Below are 16,677 nucleotides of genomic sequence, written 5' to 3'. Positions count from 1 at the left end.
TTTGTGTCTCGTATTCGAAGACAGACGTGAACGAGGTATGCGTCACTAACACCTCGCGAAGCGGTCGGCTGTGCCTGGCGCGTGCACCCTGAAATGTGCGCCGAAGTGCCGTGTGAAAAAGTGGCTGCCAAACTCTGGCCCCGGAGCCCTTTGAGACGCGAGTTACGGCTGGCTTGGCTGCAGCGTCACTCACCCTAGAACACCGAACAACTGGAGAGACTGAGACAGCGACAAGCATGTTTGTCCTGAACTGCTCATCCACCGACCGTTTCATGTGCTCAAATAAGTGAAGTGGCATGGTCAGTGTGATATCCGAGCAGATTACGGGCGAGGGCCATCGCGACAACGTTGCCAAGTTACATAATTGAAACAGACCAGACGGACGCAGTTACTTGGTGTGGGAACAGACACATGCGTATTCCAAACTTGTAGAACCGATAAAAATGTTCCCGGTTCAATGCAGTGGACTCTAGAGCGGAGGACAGGTCAACTGATTCGTGATCCAAAACCCAGATTTCCGCGGTCGCGGGGGTGACGTCGTAGGGCGGGTTGAGGAATACAGGCGAGCTCACTGTTGCAGCTCGGCGGTAGATGCTTATGGTTCTTGAGGAAAATTAGGAGTGAGCCTGCTTACTTCGAGATTTGTGAAGTCAGGAGGCTGCGGTCTAGACCCGTTGTGTGCGCTTGCCCGGATGGTACGAAAGCCAACTGAGCGGAACCGGTTTGTGGACGATCTAGTGGCGGCTTGCAGCGACATGTGATACTAGTTTCTCTGCATATTTCTTCATTTACAGCAAAACGTCTACATACTATTTTTCATAGTATTTTCATCGTGAATTAAAAATAGTTCAGAATCGTCAACAGCGGCTGCTCACCCTGCTGACTTTATTGTCGCACGCACACGGTGTAGCACATCAAAATAGACTTCTCAATGTTAGAAACAATGTCCTGTGGCGTATTTTGTGGTTCAGTGATGTGGTATAAAAATGAATTTTCCACAGTTGCTGCCGCTGCGAAAGATTGACCTGGATGTGTCCTGCCTTCGGTACAGAGGTAAACGACTGGTGTCCTGGGGAAGGCCGTCGGCCAGAGAGCGGCGCGAATCTCCCGTAGCCTACGAAACGACTATATGGCACGCAACTTTTTTGCGCTCTCTCTTTCTGCATCTAACTTGCGTATCGTCAGACTGACTCTTTGCTTTGCTCGTGTCATTTTTTCCCTCTGATTCATGGACTAAAACCGTCGGCGACGAACGCCAGTAGGCGTTTGGTGCCAGTGTGCGCATGCAAAGAACAGACACGCAAAATCTGCATCTGCAGCGACTCAAGAAGGAACGCGTTTTCAGCCGCTTTGGTGTTGCAACCTCGCCTTCTTTGTTCGCTTTTTCTCCGTCGCAGACCACTCCCCGTCCAGTTTGCGTCAATTTGCAGCAGCCCATTTTTCGCGCTAAGGCCGTGCACCAGAGTCTCTTTCGAAGCCCCGAAGAGACGACATCGAGGCTTTCTCTGTCTCTCTGCAGCTCAATGTCCAGAACTCCTGAAGAGAAACAGGAGGGAAATGATGTTGTTGTCATTGACTCATCCCTTAACAGAGGGCTGTCATGTGTTATGCGTGGAAGGTTCTTCCTCTTGAAAACGACATGAAAGTGAAGGATAAGCTGGAGAGGAAGCTGAAGAGGAAACCAGCTTACGATGGTCCGACTGGCGCGAAGAGTCCCGGCAGAGGGCCTGAGGCCGCTGCCTCGTCCACAGGCACGTTCTCTTGTTGCATGCGTATCAGTCAGCCACAGAAACCTGAGTGAATGCAAAGGTACATTTGAAAGCTGCACTCCTCTCCTACATCCTTCCTCACGCTTCTCTCCGCTTCGAGGGGATTTTGCATGCAAAAATGTGACAGGCCAGCCATGCGATTTCTCGGTGGAACCCAGAGACATCGCGGCTACACAGAGAGAGGGACATGCAGCGCCCTTGCCCTCGTGCAGTCGACATGCAGCGCATGAGAATGCTCTTGAGTCGTGCTGTAACAAACGCTCTGCTCTTCTAATCCAACCTACTGACAGGCAGTCCAGAAAGCGACACTCTGAATTCCATCACCTTTCGCCTCCATCTTGTCCCTCGTCTTCTTCGTTCTCTCCATCTTTTTCTCCTCTTTGCAATGCTTTCTCAGTGCCAATTAGAGGAGCTCTCTGTGAAGATATCCTTGTTTCGCCTGGCGAACTTGGCTTATCCAGGGGACTGCGCTGGGACGGACAGCGAGGGCTAAGTGGCTGCCCTCCAGCTGCTCTCCCTCTCTCACGGCGGACCCTTTCTTCGCATGCAGTTCTTCAGAGGCGCGGCGCCGAGGCGAACACAGAGAGCGACGAAGGGCACCGAGAGACGCATCCCTCAGCCTGGAGTCCAGCCGTCTGCTTTCCTGGTTCTTCCTCCGAGTCCACCGGTTCCTCTGCCTCTCACGCTCCTCATGAAGGACGTGAGTCACCCCCAACGTTTTCTCATGCGGAATCACACAAAGTCGAAATCGAACAAGACTGCACCTGTTCGTTCTGCAAGCCTGTGGCCACAGGATCGCCTCCCTCTCCGCCCGACTCACTACCCCCGTGGCTGTCTGCATACGCTTCTTCTTCTACCTTCCTGTCTGGTGCGGAGTCGTCTTCGCTTTCTTCGGATACTTCTTTGCTGCCTCCTTCTCGCTTCCCGTCCCCAGCGGTTCACCCTTCCTCTGCTGTCTCTTCGACCGGTGCGCCTCTCCGGAGGGGAGCGCCAGCCCCCGCCGCTCTTCTGTCTGTCTGTGAAAAGCGGACTCGAGCAGGTTGTCGCTCGTGGACGTTTTGGAGTGCCGTCAGTGCATGCATTCGCGCGCATTTGCCGCCTCTTCCGCACGCGGAGAACGAGGCGTTCTTCCAAGACCTGTATCTCAACCAGGACGTCCCCCCTATTCTTTCTCTCCCTTCCTCTCCTGCTCCTCTTTCGTCCAGCAACTGTCTCTCGCATTTTCACTTGCTGCCGGCTCCTTCGTCTGTGCTGCCTCGTCAGGTCTCGTTTCCGTTGTCTTTGTCGCCGCATGCGTCGCCTTTTCAGGCGCCTCAGTGGTCGATGCAACGCTTCGATCTCAGGACAGCCTTGCGCCTCTTCTGTCTTCTCGGCAACCAAACGCCTCCTTCAGTGTCTCACTCGCCTCCTTTCTCTTCTTCCTCTTCCTCCTCTGCTGTCGCGCCCGTTTCGTCTTCCGCTTGTTCGCGTTCGTCTCCTCTTCCTCTACCTCCTTCCGTCGCTTCTGCTGCTTCGCCCTCTGCCTCGTCTGCCACCGCTGCTGCCTCGACGTTTTCGTGTGAAAAGCAGGAGAAAACCACGCAGCTTCCATCTGACCTCCACTCGGGTGAAGCGCGAGCCTCAAGAGATCCTTACTGCGACAAACGCTCCGAGGATAACGGACCTTGTGCGGCAGACAGCACGCAGACAGAGGCGCGCAGACGCATGCACGAGGCGACTCTGCACTTTGTGGCGGCTCACATTCTAATGCGATATCAACTTGCCTCGACTCTTGCTTCTCGAAGCAAATCGGGATGCGACAGACACAACGACCGCCTTCCCGCGCTCTCGGTCCACGAGCTCCGACACCTCGTTCAGGTGTACATACACCTTGCATCGCAGACGGACTGCCGCGTGACGGCGTCGTGGGTCGCGTTTCTGTTGCTTGCCCGCCACACCGTCTACACCGTAGTGCGCTCTGCGCTCTCTCCCGTTGCGCCTTCTTCGTCTTCTCTCTCTTCTTGCGCGTCGCTTCTCTCTGCTTCTCTCTCTCCCCAGCTGTCTCTACACTCGAATCCGGTGCTTCGCAACCCGTCGGCAGGTCCGTCTCTCTCGCAGCTCGTCTTGCTTCTCGCTGCCTTCTCTCCTCCCTCTGACTCCCCTTCGTGGTCTTGTTCTTCCTCTTCGCCATCTGGCTGCGCGTCTCTGTCGAGTTCTGTCTCGCTCGCTTTGGAGCGTCCCAGTCGAGACTTTTATCGGCCTCGGTCAGCGCCGTCGCTCCTTCCCCCGTGGGCGCGACTGCCTCCGCCTGCAGACTTTCTGCTTCTGCTTCAAGTGAAACTGACTCAGCAAGGTGGCGCGAGCCTGTCTGCCGCTGAGCTGGTCCAAGCGGCCTTCCTCTTAGCCCCACACGCATCGATTCTCGGTGGAGGCCGAGACAGTCAGGGAGTTCTGGTGAGCACGAGACGCAGGGAGACACAGAGACGGAAGTGTAGAGAAAGGTGACGCGACAAGGCGCCTGCGGTTCAGACGCATCCAGTCAACGTTTTCGCTTTCTCAGGCGCAACCTGCTTTCTGGGGGCGTTCAGCGAATCCCTTTTCACCTCGATCTCCCAAAAAATCTTCCACTCACACGCTGACGCACACACCCACGGCCCACCCCACTGCTGCAGTTCCCTTTATCTCCACATAAAAGTAAACTAGAAAACTCAGGCGCAATACGACGATACACCATGACCCCCAGCGCTCCGGGGACGCAGCCTATGTGGACCAACGTTCTCTCCGCCTGGGCTTGAAACCCAAGCATTTTCGCGTCTGGTTAGAAAATTCACCTCGCTGCAAGTGCAGACGACACAGATCGAATCCCTCTGATATGAAAGGAACGACGACGATGGAGAGAATGAGGGGGCGGCGTGACGCTGCCTGGGCAGACGCCACGAGGGGGACGGCGGAAGAGACGCCAAGGGGGAGAGAGTTCACGGAAGCACCGGCAGAGAAGGAGACCCAGGGGAGATCCAGAGGCACAAAGAAGAAGAGACTCCACTGGGGAAGTCGAGAGAAAGACACCTAGCGAGATACCGAGTGGGAGAGACAGGCGAGGGAGACAGCAGCCCGGAGACACATTGGGTTACATTTAGAGAGATCATGAAGTTGAGAGAAGCGGACAGAAATACACAGGGAGATGCCACAGATGCTGCTGTAGCCGCAAAAACAACCGGCCACCCTCTTTCTCAGTAGATAGGCAGAGGTCACTAGCTACTAAACACCGACGACATATACAGCCGAACACACATGCGTATATATATGTATATATATATATATATATGAGTATATATATATGTAAGTGTAACGAAATGGAGGAAGAAATGAAATGCCCCTAAACTGGTATCTTTTTCGGTATCCACTTTGTCTCCTTGGTTTATCTGATGTCCCCTTAGACCTTCAAGGCCATTGGAGACGAACTGGAGTACCGAATTGAGGAACTCTGTGGCGGCGTCTCTTCGTCGGCTCTCTCTGGAAGCGCCGGACTGCCTCCTGCAGCGTTTTCTCTTGAGCATCTCGGCAAGATGGAGGCGGGGCCTGAGTTGGCCATCCGCGCAGTCCAGGCCTTTGCAGACGCAGATGTTTGCCACGAACCATTCTTCAGCAGCCTCTGTCTGTTTCTTCTCTCTCCTTGCTCATCTGCCTCCTCTTCTGTCTCGTCTCGATCTTCTTCTTCTTCGTGTGCTGCTCGTGCGTCTGCGACAGCGAGGGCGGCAGAAGACGAGAAGCGCGAAGCGAGCCATGGAGGTCGAGAGACGGAAGAAAGCGAAGACAGCGAGAAAGAAGAGAACACAGTGGTCTGGCTAGACACGTGGAGGACAGGTCAAATAGCGGACCTTCTCTTTCAGTTCAGAAGACTGCGCTTCTACCACGATGACCTCCTAGACTATCTATGGACTTCGTACGACGCGGAGGCGCTAACGCCTGCGGCTCTTAGGCAGCGAGACTGGGAGAAGAAAAGAAAGAGAAACGCAGCAGGGAAAAGCAGACGCCGACCCATCAGACGCACCACAGTCCACCTGCACTCGCAGTCGCTGTCAAGCGCGCAAAAGCCTTCTGCGCAGAGGACCCCCTCAACGCGGCCCCGCTCGACGTCTCCAAGCGTCTCCCTGTTGCCACAAGTCTCTCCTTCTCCCTTCACAACTTCCACGTCTTCTTCCTCCTCCTCGTCTGCCTTTGATTCCCCGACGCTGGAGGATACGCCGCCTCCTGGCCTGTGTCCTGCAGGAGCAGATGGACCGCCTTTCCAAGTCGCGGAAGCCAAAGAGAGAAAGAAAATTCGATTTTACGACAAGTGCACTCCGCACCAACTTTTGACTTTTCTTCACATGGCCGGACACAGCGAAGTCCCGCCTCCCTCTCCTCAATGGCAGACGCAGGTTGCGCAGCTTCTCGTCTCCTCCGCTGTGGCCTCTCGGCCTACCGTTTCCGGATCTTCTTCTTTGGGACCTGCGTCGTCCTTGTCTCTGATTGCCACCCTTTCGCGTCTTCTCAGCCCTGTTGAGACAGGCGACTTAGGGACGTCGCTTCTGCGTCTGACTCCCCTCGCAGGCGCCGAGGCCCTCGCGGCCCTCTGTGGGGGTTTCCCCAGGAGACAGGGTGACTTGAGTTCCGCTGACAAGGCAGAGGCAACTTCACCGAGCACAGGTCTCGATGGAATCGGCGCCGTCGCCCCTGAGAGGGGAGCGCGGGAGACAGAGAAAACGCAGGTGAACCTCGAGCCCCAGATAGGGCACCGGACGAGATACGCCGCGGCCGAAACCGACCACTCTGCTGGGCGACTCGAACGAGAAGAAAGGGAGAAGAAAGAAGAGACACGCAACTTTTTGAAGGCGATGCCTCTCTCGCAGTTGCCTTCGTTCTCTTTAGCTGTCCTTCTCCACTCTCCGCCCTTGTCGTTCCTCTCCGGTCGAACGCGAAGGACAACTCTCGATTGCGCAGATCACAACTTGTCTTCGGCTTGTGCGCCGCGGTGGTCTCCTTGCTCATCTTCCCTACCGTTGTCTCTCTGTCAAGGCTCTTCTCCTTCTTCGTCGCGTTCGACTGAGTCTTCGGCGCCTGCTGCATCTGAGGAAAACGTGGGCAGAGACCTTGGGTTTCTGCACAGAGCGCCGGCCGGACGACGGTGGCCGCGGGAGACTGAAGAGACAGTTCTGTTGTCTTGGGCGGTTTTGCTAGAGCGGATGCTGAGACTTTGGAGACGCACAGCAGCACCCAGTCTGCACCCGCTGCTCAACTACGCTCTTCTCCACCACCAGTTATCGTCGGACTGTAGAGACACTCAGTGGCAGTCCTCACAAGCCTCTGATTCCTCTTCAGCGGCTTCGAAAGACTGGGTCAGTGCTTCACGCGGGAATGCCTCTACCTCCGAACTTCATCGTTGGCCCCCCTCGTCGACTTCTTCGCTGTCTTCTTCACCTTCTCCTTCTTCGTCTTTGGACTGGTCTGAGATGCCCTCTGTCGCTTCGCCTGTTTCTTCTTCCTTCCTGACACGGTTGTCTTCTGCTCCCCACTTGTCTCTCCTCAGGTCTCTCTTGCTCTTCGAGCAGAAGTCTTCTCCTTCTCCTTCTTCTTCTCCTTGTTCTCCTTCTTCTTCTTCTTGTTCTCCTTCTTCTTCTTCTTCTTGTTCTCCTTCTTCTTCTTCTTGTTCTCCTTCTTGTTCTCCTTCGCCTCCTTCTTCTTCTTCTTCTTGTTCTCCTTTTTCTTCTTCTTGTTCTCCTTCTTGTTCTCCTTCGCCTCCTTCTTCTTCTTCTTCTTGTTCTCCTTTTTCTTCTCCTTCTTCTTCGCTTCAGAAATACCTCGTTTCGCCCTTGGTGCAAGGCGTGCCGAGTCAACTGCCGCTGCGTTTGGAGCCTCGCTGGGCGTCTGCGGATCCCGCCGTGGAGGCGAGTGTCTCGCGTGGGGTCGACTGGGCGAGGTGCGAGAGAGCTGGGGATGAGGATGGAGACCCGGTCCGCCGAGAGAGTTCTTCCTGGAGCCCTGCCCTTTGGAGCGAATTCGCCGACAGAGAAAACGCAGCCACAATCCGTTCCCAAGAGGCAGACATCGCAGATGTTCGCCTGTCGACCGCGGCGCGTCTCTGTCGTCAGACGCTCCTCTCGTTACTGGTGTATGTACACCTGAGCGCGGCGCCACTTTCCGCTTCCTCTTGTGAGCTCCCTCGCGTTTCAGCGAAGAGCAGGAGACACTTGGGAAGCTACGTTGTACCTGGGTCTTTGTCGTCGCGTCTTCCAGCTTCCCGCACACCAACAGATGCTTCATCTGGCCTTTCTTCGTCTTCGTTCTCTTCCTCTTCTTGTTCCGCGTTCGCTGCTTCTGCTGGACAGAATGTTGTGGCGAGCGCGCTTTCGTCTCTTTCACTCGACGACGTGAGAAAGGTGTACTTGTTGACGGTGCTGGCGACTTCCGGTCTCTTGTGGCGAGACACTGGGGGTGGGTTCGGAACGAAGCGGCTGAATGCTCCAGTTGATCGCTTCAAGGAAGAGAGCGCGCCGTCGATTGGGAGACCAAAGACTTTGGATGAGGAGAGAGCGCGAGGAAGCGTGCTAAATCTCCAGGCGCTGCTGCAGCAGACGTTGCTTGTGCACCCCGACGAGGAGGGGCGCCTGCGACAGAGACTGCGGTCAGAAGGAGACAGCAAACGCGTGACTCGAGAGGACGCGATCTTCCTTCAGGCACTGAAAGAGGCTTCGCCGCTGCTCAGAGAAGAGTGGAGAGAGAAGGAACGAAGGCAAACGCAAGAGCGACAGAGACAAGAGGAAGCCCGAGACACCCGGGTGAAGGAAAAACTGACGCGTCGAGACCAGATGCGCCTGTGGGAGAAGCTGCAGCGCCCAAGAGCCTGTCGAACGACAGCCGTAAAAGACGCGAGAGAGGAACGCGTTGATAGCGAAGAAGGGGGAGAACGAGATGGCAATGGAAGGAACGCGAGAGCGCAGTGCTGTGGAAGGAACATCGGGGAAGCAGAGACAGCCTTGGGGCAGACGAGAGCGCAAGCCGGGGGGTTGAGAGAAGCCGGCGAAGAAGTGCAGGAACCTCTGAGTTCACGGGTGGGAACCGAGAAGGCGGTCGACGACACTGCGTTTGCGGGTGAAGAGGCGCGAGGAGTCTGCTTCACCAAATTTGAAGAAAGAGAAGAGACTGGAGAACCAGGCAACTTGTATCGGCGCTTCGCCCTCGCAGAAGAGGCGGCGACGGCCCTCCTCTCTCACCACCAAGGACCGTTTGGGGACTCGACCCCACGCGTCTCTGGTTTCCACAGGCAAGTTCTCTCTGCTCTGCAGCCTGCTTTGCAGCTTCTCGAGTCGACCTGGAAAGAAGCGGAGCGGGAGCGAGACTGTCAGCGAGGCGGACACAACGGGGGGAGTCCGACGGACGACGCAGACGAAAAAAGAGAGCAGGAGAGACTCCCGAGGAGCCGACAGAGACCGGCGGTGCTCTCTTCAGCTCGAGGCGACAGTCCAGAAGACGCCCACCAGGCGAGAGCGAGAGTCACCGAGGAGAGAGGAAAAACAAAGAGTAGAGGGGAAGAGGGAAGAGAGGGAAGGAAGCGAAGAGAAGCAGACAAAAGAGAAGATAGAGGAAACAAAGAAGGGAGACACGAAGGACTTGCAAGTCGAAAAGGCAGAGACACATGCTGGATCGCTCAGGAAACCCCAGCTGGACCGTATGTCCTGGACATTCTGGTCCTCCAGAGAAGATGAAGTTGGAACACCGAGGAATGAAAAGAGAGAAACGCGGAACGCAGAGAGCAGCAGAGAAGAAAGAGAGAAGACAAAAACAGAGACGAGAGAAACGAAGGAAAGGGAGAGAAGAAAGGGAGAGGCACACCCCGTTCTACGGGAGCCAAGGAGAAGTTGCGAGGCTGCGAGTGTGTGTAAGGTTAAGCAGGCGCTGGTTCTTGCCGTTCCGCCTTTTTCTGGCTCTCTTCATCGTGTTGCTTCTACAGGCTGCTGCTGTTTCTCGCTTGTGCCTGCTTGTGTGAATCCCCGCTGTTCCTCCTCTCGACTGCGTCCTCTTCAACCTGCGTCGCTGCAGGCAGCCGAAGGGAGGTCGGCCTGTCGCGACCGCTGCACAGGCTGGAGACCTTCTGGACCGAGGGAAAGTGCAGAAACAGTCCACCGAGGAGAGCGAGAGAGAGCAGAAGGGAGAGAACAAGGAGAAATACGGAGGAAAGGAGAAAGGGAGATGCAGAAAACGAGAGAGGGATAGAACGAGGGAGGGAGGAGAGAACGAGAGAAGCGGAAGAGAGGGGAACGCGAGAAAGTGAGAGCGAGAGAAATGCAGAGTTACACTGAGAACTGACAGAGAGAACGAGGGACAGCCGCGCATGCAGCCGAGTGTCTGTCTCTGTTTTCTTTTGATGAAGCTACAACGTGCTTCCCCGGACGTTTGTCACTCCCCAGGAGAGAGAGGACAGGCAGCGCAGGACATGTTGTGAGTTTTACGGACCGACTCAGATGTCTGTTCACTTCCTCAAAAAGTTCGCTCTCCTTCGAGTTCTCGACAGTCTCTTTCAAGGCAAAAGCCCAGCAAGCTGAAACAGGCGAACCCCCCAGCTGACACGGAGAAGAAACTCAGGTTCTTCTGCCGAGAAAGTTGTTCCTGCTTCCTGCATGTCCCCGCAGTCGACTGGAGACAACTGACAGTGCGATGAATCTTCCTTCTCCCCACACTTGTTCTATTCCAAATCGGTCACCAGACCAAGGGAGCCACCCATCTCTACACATGCGTATACATACACCCAGAACCACATATTCACATACATACATTCAGATATATATACATATACATAGATATATATATATATACATATATATACATATATATACATATATATATATATATACATACATGCACGTGCACATCTATATTTATGTGTATCCACCTGCATGTACGGAAGTATGAATGTATAGATGCGCTTGCGTCGAGCATACGGAAAGAGAGGTCCGTGCTTTTCCCGATGCGGAGTGGTACAAAAGAGAAGAGAGCTGGAGGGGACGTTGGCGCGACTGAACACCAGCGCGTTTGGAAACAGACAGTGATCTCCGGACGCGTAGGAAAATCTGCCTCCTGCCGCCTAGCCGCGAAAACAGACACGGCCCCAAAGAGCACCGAGCAGGGGAGACGGAGGAGACAAGAGCCTCAGTTGTACACCATGTACTTGGCAGTCGCACTGAATTTCTTGTAGCCTTTGATGACTCGGTTGATTGCGTCGATGAAGTTCTTCTCGCTGATGCTCTGCGCAAAATCAACTCAGAGAAACAGAAAGGCTCCGTCTGCGGTCTCCGAGCAGAACATGAAGAGGCCCCAAAGGCTCTCAAACACCACCCAGAACTCCGCCCAAACAGGAGGCAGAACCGGGAGAGAGAGAGAACAAAAAGTCGAAAAGAGAGAGAACAAGAAGACAAGAGAGAACATGAAGGGGGAGAAAAGAGAGAACATGAAGGGGGAGAAAAGAGAAAACCGGCGAGCATATATTAGATGAAAGTTCGGATCACGAATAAGCTGGTATTACCTTTTTTCTTGCGCGAATAGCCAAGATGCCTGCCTCTGTACAGACGGAACGAATGTCAGCGCCTGTGCTGTTGGGGCAGAGCCGGGCGAGGAGTTCGTAGCGTATGTTGCGGTCGACGCTGAGAGTCTTTGCGTGGATCTTGAAGATGTGTGTTCGTCCCTGCAAAGAGAAACAGTGCATGCGTTTCGTCTTCAGTGTCTCAAGCCCCGTCCACGAAGCGCATGTGGAGGCGAGATGGGGAAACAGAAATGGCAGATACACTTTTCAGATCGACGGCAGCCGAGACAGAAGGTAAGAACCGAGCCGCAGTCGGGCAACGTTGTTCTCACGCGAGAGCCACCAGCAAGGCGGTGGGCGCCTGCCAGTCTCTCCCGCGACATTGCAGATGAGAGACCGAGCCGCACACCCCCGTGGAGAACAAAAGTCGAGGAAAAAACCATCCGGACACCCCGCTCCCGGTCCCCGGAACAGAAGACCGCATCCCGTGGAGAAGAGTCGCCAGTTTGACGTCTCCACGCATGCAACTTCCACCAGATTTCAAACACCGGTGTGCGTCGATGCAGCGCTGTTCCAGAGAAGAGCAAAAGGCCAAACGAATCCAGTGTGAAGTTCGAACGTACAGTGGCTTTACCTTTTACGTTGTCGTGCTCATCACATTTACGAGCAACGCACAAAGTCGCAGAACTCACTTCGAGGTCCGGAAGGCCGAACTCGACTTTTCTGTCGAGACGACCGGGACGAAGCAGCGCAGGGTCCAGAGTGTCTGGACGGTTGGTGGCCATGAGGACTTTGATGTTTCCGCGAGCCTCGAAGCCGTCCAGTTGATTGACGATTTCTGAAGACACAGACTGCCATGCATTCTCGTCTTCAGCTCCGACGTCGCCCACGGTCGACAGAGCTGCGTCGCGTCGCCCCTTGCTCTGTGGCATGCGAACGGCGGATGTGCATCTTCGGAAACACCAAGAGGAAAGGCTCTCTCTTTCTCTCACGACTTCTCCCAGTGTGCTCGCAGCGACCCAGGCGAGATAAAAAACTCCACCCGCGGAACAAGTTACAGTGCATTTTCTGTCTCTTCTCCACTTTGCTCTCGCCTTTTTTCCGTCTGAGCTCGCCTCTTGGTCCATGGCTTTCGCTTGTTCTTTCCTCTGTTTCGCTGCCTGTGTTCTGCTGGCTCCTTGCCAGGAGCTTTCTTACCGAGCATGGTCCTCTGGACCTCGTGGTCTCCGTGGGCGTTGCCTTCTCCCTCTCCGCCTCGACTCCCGCCGATCGCGTCCACTTCGTCGATGAATAAAATGCATGCACGTCTGCTGCGCGCCATCTGAAACAACTCGCGCACCATTCGCGCGCCCTCGCCGACATACCTAAAAATCGCAGGCACTCACACAGAAACGGAGAAATACAGAAAAACGTTCGACTCGGAAAACCGCAGAAGCCGGTGAAACGCCTAAAGCCAAAAACAGGCGTCGATGGACATCAAAATGTAAAAAACCGAATCGGCAAAAATTCGAGAACACAGATCCAAAGCGTTACACAAAAGGGTGGATGAAAGTCGACGTGTACAGCGCCCTTGCAGAAGCTCCTGCTCAAAAGATCCATTTCTCAAAATACATACACATATACGACGTCGAGCAAGCAAGACGCGAACTCCACAAACACAAATGTCGCCACTCTTGTCTGGGCTAAGACACAGAGTAGTCCTTAATATATATATATATATATATATATATATATATCTATATGTCTTTATATATAGATATATATACAGATGCACGCATGTACGTTGTATGTATGCATGTATTATATATGCATGTATTTGAATCGTGTAGCGTTATTATCGCTAGATGGCCATCCTAGACACGACCGTGTGGACACAACGACATATATGCCTCCAAAGATATGTCGATGTACATTGATGTCGGTTCGCGTTTTTTACTTTTGTACGAGTTCGGAGCCGATGACGCAGATGAAGCATGCGTCTGTTCGATTGGCGACAGCACGAGCGGTGAGCGTTTTCCCTGTGCCGGGGGGTCCGTAGAGGAGCACTCCTTTGGGTGGATCGATGCCAAGAGAGAGAAATCTCTCTGGATGGAGGAGAGGAAGTTCAAGAACTTCTCTCAGTTTTTCCAGCTGCTCCTTCGCGCCTCCAACGTCGTTGTAGGTTACATCGGGTTTCTGAGAGAAGTTCAACGAAATCTTAAAAAGCGAGCGTTGTTCCTCAGTGCGCGCACAAACAACATCCGACACAATCTGCTTCAGGGACAAGTAAGGCTTTTTTTTTCAGACTCCTCATTTCGCTGGCCATTCACCTAGTCACTCAGCTCTGCATTTGGCGGAGTCACCTTTCCCCGCTCCTCCTGCGACGAGGCTCGACCCCTGAGACGCTCGCGCTCAGACGCCACACAGAAGGCGGACCAACACAGGGAGAGGAAAAACAGACGCGAATGAGGAAGCGAACAACACAAACAGAGACCGAAGAGACAGCGAGAGAGAAGGTACATACGTTGACGAGAGAGAAGGAACATACGTAGGCCAGAGAGACGGGAGACACAAAGAGGCAGAAGAGACAGAAGCAGTGCATGTAGAAGAGCGAGAAACTGAAGACAACGCGAGATAACGGTGAGAACGCCTGAGCAGAGATTGAACAGGGCGAGAGACAGCAGGGAGAGTGGTAGAGAGAGGAACGAAAAGAACACAAGGAAGCGAAATGAAGAGATGTATACAGAAAGAGAGAGAGATGGATATGAACAGGACGAGAGAAATCCGACCTCTTCAACTGTCATCATCGTGACTGTGGGGTCGATCTTGGGCGGAAGAGGAATCTGAATCTTGTACTTGTTGCGGTCGACTCTGCAGAGCGAAGAAAAGCAGAGAAACAACGCAAACTCTCTTTCCATGACTACATGCTGTTGACAGGAATGAACGTTCCCTGTGTTCTCGGAAAAGCGGAGGAAAACTTGCAGCCGTCTTGTCTTCTTCCCCTCTTCTTCTTCTTCTTCTCCTCAAACCGACGCAGTCCTTTGTCTGCCGGGAGGCGACGTGAGCGTGTGGCTTCCTCTCACGCGTCTCCTCTCTTTGTCGTCCTCTCCTCTCTCGACCAGGAAGCATTTTCTTGTCTCTCTCTGTGCGGAGGAGACGACAATTTACCATGCTCCTGTTCCGTCACAGTTACAAGCCCCAGAGGCATCTTCTCTTTGGCTGTTCCTCCCTGTCTGAACTGCCAGGTGCTTTCTCATTTTCTTTCGCTTCTGCGTGGACTCGAGGACTCCTCCCATCTCCGTTTCCTCTCCTGTCTCTCAGCCGCACGACGCTCTCTGCTTCTCTTCTTTCCCTCTCTTCCACCTGCGTCTGGCCGCGGTTTCCTCTCACCCGACGCGCATGCCTTCTTCGATGTCCATGGCGGCGACTTTCTCGCCGAGTCCGACGACGAATTTCGCGATTTGTTTGACGTTAATGATGTACTTGGGTTCCTCGTCGTCTCCTCCAAACGGGGGCGGAGCGGTCGTTCCTGCGCCACCGCTCTCGCCGTTTTCTCCGTTTTCGCCGCCTCGCGTCTGACCGCCGGGATAGATGATCTTCGTGCATCGCGCGACCTGCAGCGGCTGCTCCTGCATCAGCTGCTTGTCCGCCGCCAAGTCCCACTGCGAAGGCTGGCAGAGGCCAGTGTCGCTCTCGCGCACACCGCAGAGCTTCGTTATCTTTTCAGTCAAGCTCTTGATGTCTGTGTCCAGGCGCTTGATCGCGAAGGCGTACGGAGACAGTCCCTGAACCGGCAGACGGAAGTCGCGAGACACAGAGCGAATGTCGGGAGGAGAGGAGAGAGGAGGAAGAGACGTGTGTGGGGTCGCTGGAAGACGCAGCCTTTCGGAGACGAACGTTCCGAGTATGCACTCGCGTCCAAGGTTTAGCTCGACGAAACAGGAACTGAGGAGACGGTTGTGAGAAGAGTAGAGAAGTCGACAGCACGAGTGCGACACAGAGAGGAGGAAAGAAGAGGAAGCAGGAAGCAAACGGGGAGAGGAAAAGAAGAAGACAGAGAAGGCCAGAAGAGAAGGAGCGGAGAGACGGGGGACGAACGAGCGGGGATGAAGGAAAAACAGAGGTACACGGAGTCAGAGAAACCAAACGCGCGCGGCTGCACCCATCCTGCTTACGTAGGACTTGAGAATGTTGATATCTGCGTCGTCGAGGGGAATCGTTTTCTTCGGCTCCTCGTCCTCGTGAGCAGCGTCCTTCTTCGCCTTGGGTCGTTCCGCCGCCTCTGGGGCGTGAGGGGGCTCGGTCTCCTTGTGGTTCGCCATTTTCAGAAGGCGAGAGGGAAGGCAGAAGGCGAGAGGGAAGGCAGAAAGCGAAGAGCGCCGTTCGCCGAGACCGAAGAGAAGCTGGCGGTCACTAGCGAGGAGAGCTGACTCCGGAGTGACAGGCGACCTGCGTCTTTCAGCTTGGTCTCCAGGCGCGCTCCAGCCGGCAGACGCAGTGCAGCGCGGAGGCAGCAGCAGCGGAGAGAGAGAAGACGACCGAGGGGAAGAACGAGAGAGAGAGAGAGGAAGCAGAAAGGAGAGAGGAGAGAGGACGTAAGCGAACAGGAGCGGAGAGAGACGGGGATGCAGTCAGTGGGTCTGCCGATAAGAGACACCGCGCGGCGGCGGAGAGTTCGAAGGCCAGGAAGACAGGACGAAACGACGGAGCAGTCGCTTCCGGTGCACCACAGGCAGAGAGCAGAAGACGGAGCATGCAAAAAAAGGAGTGCGGTGAACACTTGAGGAGAGACGCTGACAGAAGAAAGACATGAAAAGGGAGGGCCGAAAGAGACAAATTCCGAACCAGTCGCGTCTTGTCCGTGTACGTCCGCGAAAGAACAAGGAACAACCGCCCCAAAGTTGGAAAAAAAGCTTCAGTGCGGCGTCTGTAAACTTGGCGTGAGAGCAGCTGTCCAGAGTGTGCAGCGTGGCGTCCTGCGAAAAGGCAAAGAGTTTCGCGACGGTCTTGTCGGGTCTTTCTTTCCGTGCAACTCCAAGAAAAGACGCGAGAGAAGCGAAGCACTTGACCTGCGAAGAGAAACCGGCCTTCTGCGTTCTCTCTCCTTGCTCGCCTTCCTTCACACATTCCTCTCGCGTACGTCGCCAGTGAACAGTGCCTCTTTCCAAGGCCATGTCCCTCCTCAATGCCACTGTGGCGTTTGGAACGCGAACCGACTTTTTTCTCGCGGTCCAAACGGCCTTCGCGCCGCGCAAAGACGGCCCGCCGCGCGCGCGCGGAAGAAAACGGAGGCTTTCGCTCTTGTCTTTTCTTGCCTTAGCTTCTCCCCTCCGGGGACGTAGGCGCGGACTTGAGAAACTGACAAGTCCTCGGGAGGAAAAGCGACGGAGAAGC

The 16,677-nt window shown here is 54.7% G+C and overlaps 2 protein-coding genes across 2 annotated transcripts; one reads left to right on the top strand and one right to left on the bottom strand.

Moving 5' to 3' along the window:
* The first annotated feature begins 152 nt into the window (after positions 1 to 152).
* On the top strand, positions 153 to 10,604 carry TGME49_277490 (hypothetical protein). The gene is made up of 2 exons (XM_018781767.1): positions 153 to 4,202; positions 5,186 to 10,604. Exons 1-2 carry the CDS (start codon positions 1,692 to 1,694, stop codon positions 9,491 to 9,493), a joined length of 6,819 nt encoding a protein of 2,272 aa, XP_018635169.1. The 5' UTR covers positions 153 to 1,691; the 3' UTR covers positions 9,494 to 10,604.
* TGME49_277500 (26S proteasome regulatory subunit 7, putative) lies at positions 9,633 to 16,636 on the bottom strand. Its single transcript, XM_002370424.2, has 8 exons — positions 15,459 to 16,636; positions 14,674 to 15,068; positions 14,073 to 14,154; positions 13,241 to 13,479; positions 12,502 to 12,668; positions 11,997 to 12,142; positions 11,308 to 11,466; positions 9,633 to 11,030 (listed from the first exon to the last, which is right to left on the bottom strand). The coding sequence occupies exons 1-8, from the start codon at positions 15,603 to 15,605 to the stop codon at positions 10,935 to 10,937; spliced, it is 1,431 nt and encodes a 476-aa protein (XP_002370465.1). The 5' UTR covers positions 15,606 to 16,636; the 3' UTR covers positions 9,633 to 10,934.
* Between the last annotated feature and the right edge of the window lie 41 nt (positions 16,637 to 16,677).

The sequence above is a fragment of the Toxoplasma gondii genome, chromosome XII (assembly GCF_000006565.2).
Source record: "Toxoplasma gondii ME49 chromosome XII, whole genome shotgun sequence".
NCBI classification, from domain to species: Eukaryota; Apicomplexa; class Conoidasida; order Eucoccidiorida; family Sarcocystidae; genus Toxoplasma; species Toxoplasma gondii.
This window is presented reverse-complemented; position numbering and strand designations above follow the sequence as displayed.

Excerpts from the sequence above, each read along its gene's own strand:
- TGME49_277490 (XM_018781767.1), top strand. The coding sequence starts at position 1,692 with ATGGTCCGACTGGCGCGAAGAGTCCCGGCAGAGGGCCTGAGGCCGCTG. Across the intron at positions 4,203-5,185 it reads GAGACAGTCAGGGAGTTCTG|ACCTTCAAGGCCATTGGAGA; the intron begins GTGAGCACGAGA and ends ATGTCCCCTTAG.
- TGME49_277500 (XM_002370424.2), bottom strand. The coding sequence starts at position 15,605 with ATGGCGAACCACAAGGAGACCGAGCCCCCTCACGCCCCAGAGGCGGCG. Across the intron at positions 14,155-14,673 it reads GAAGAAGGCATGCGCGTCGG|AGTCGACCGCAACAAGTACA; the intron begins GTGAGAGGAAAC and ends TTCGCTCTGCAG. Across the intron at positions 11,467-11,996 it reads TCGGCCTTCCGGACCTCGAA|GGACGAACACACATCTTCAA; the intron begins GTGAGTTCTGCG and ends TTCTCTTTGCAG.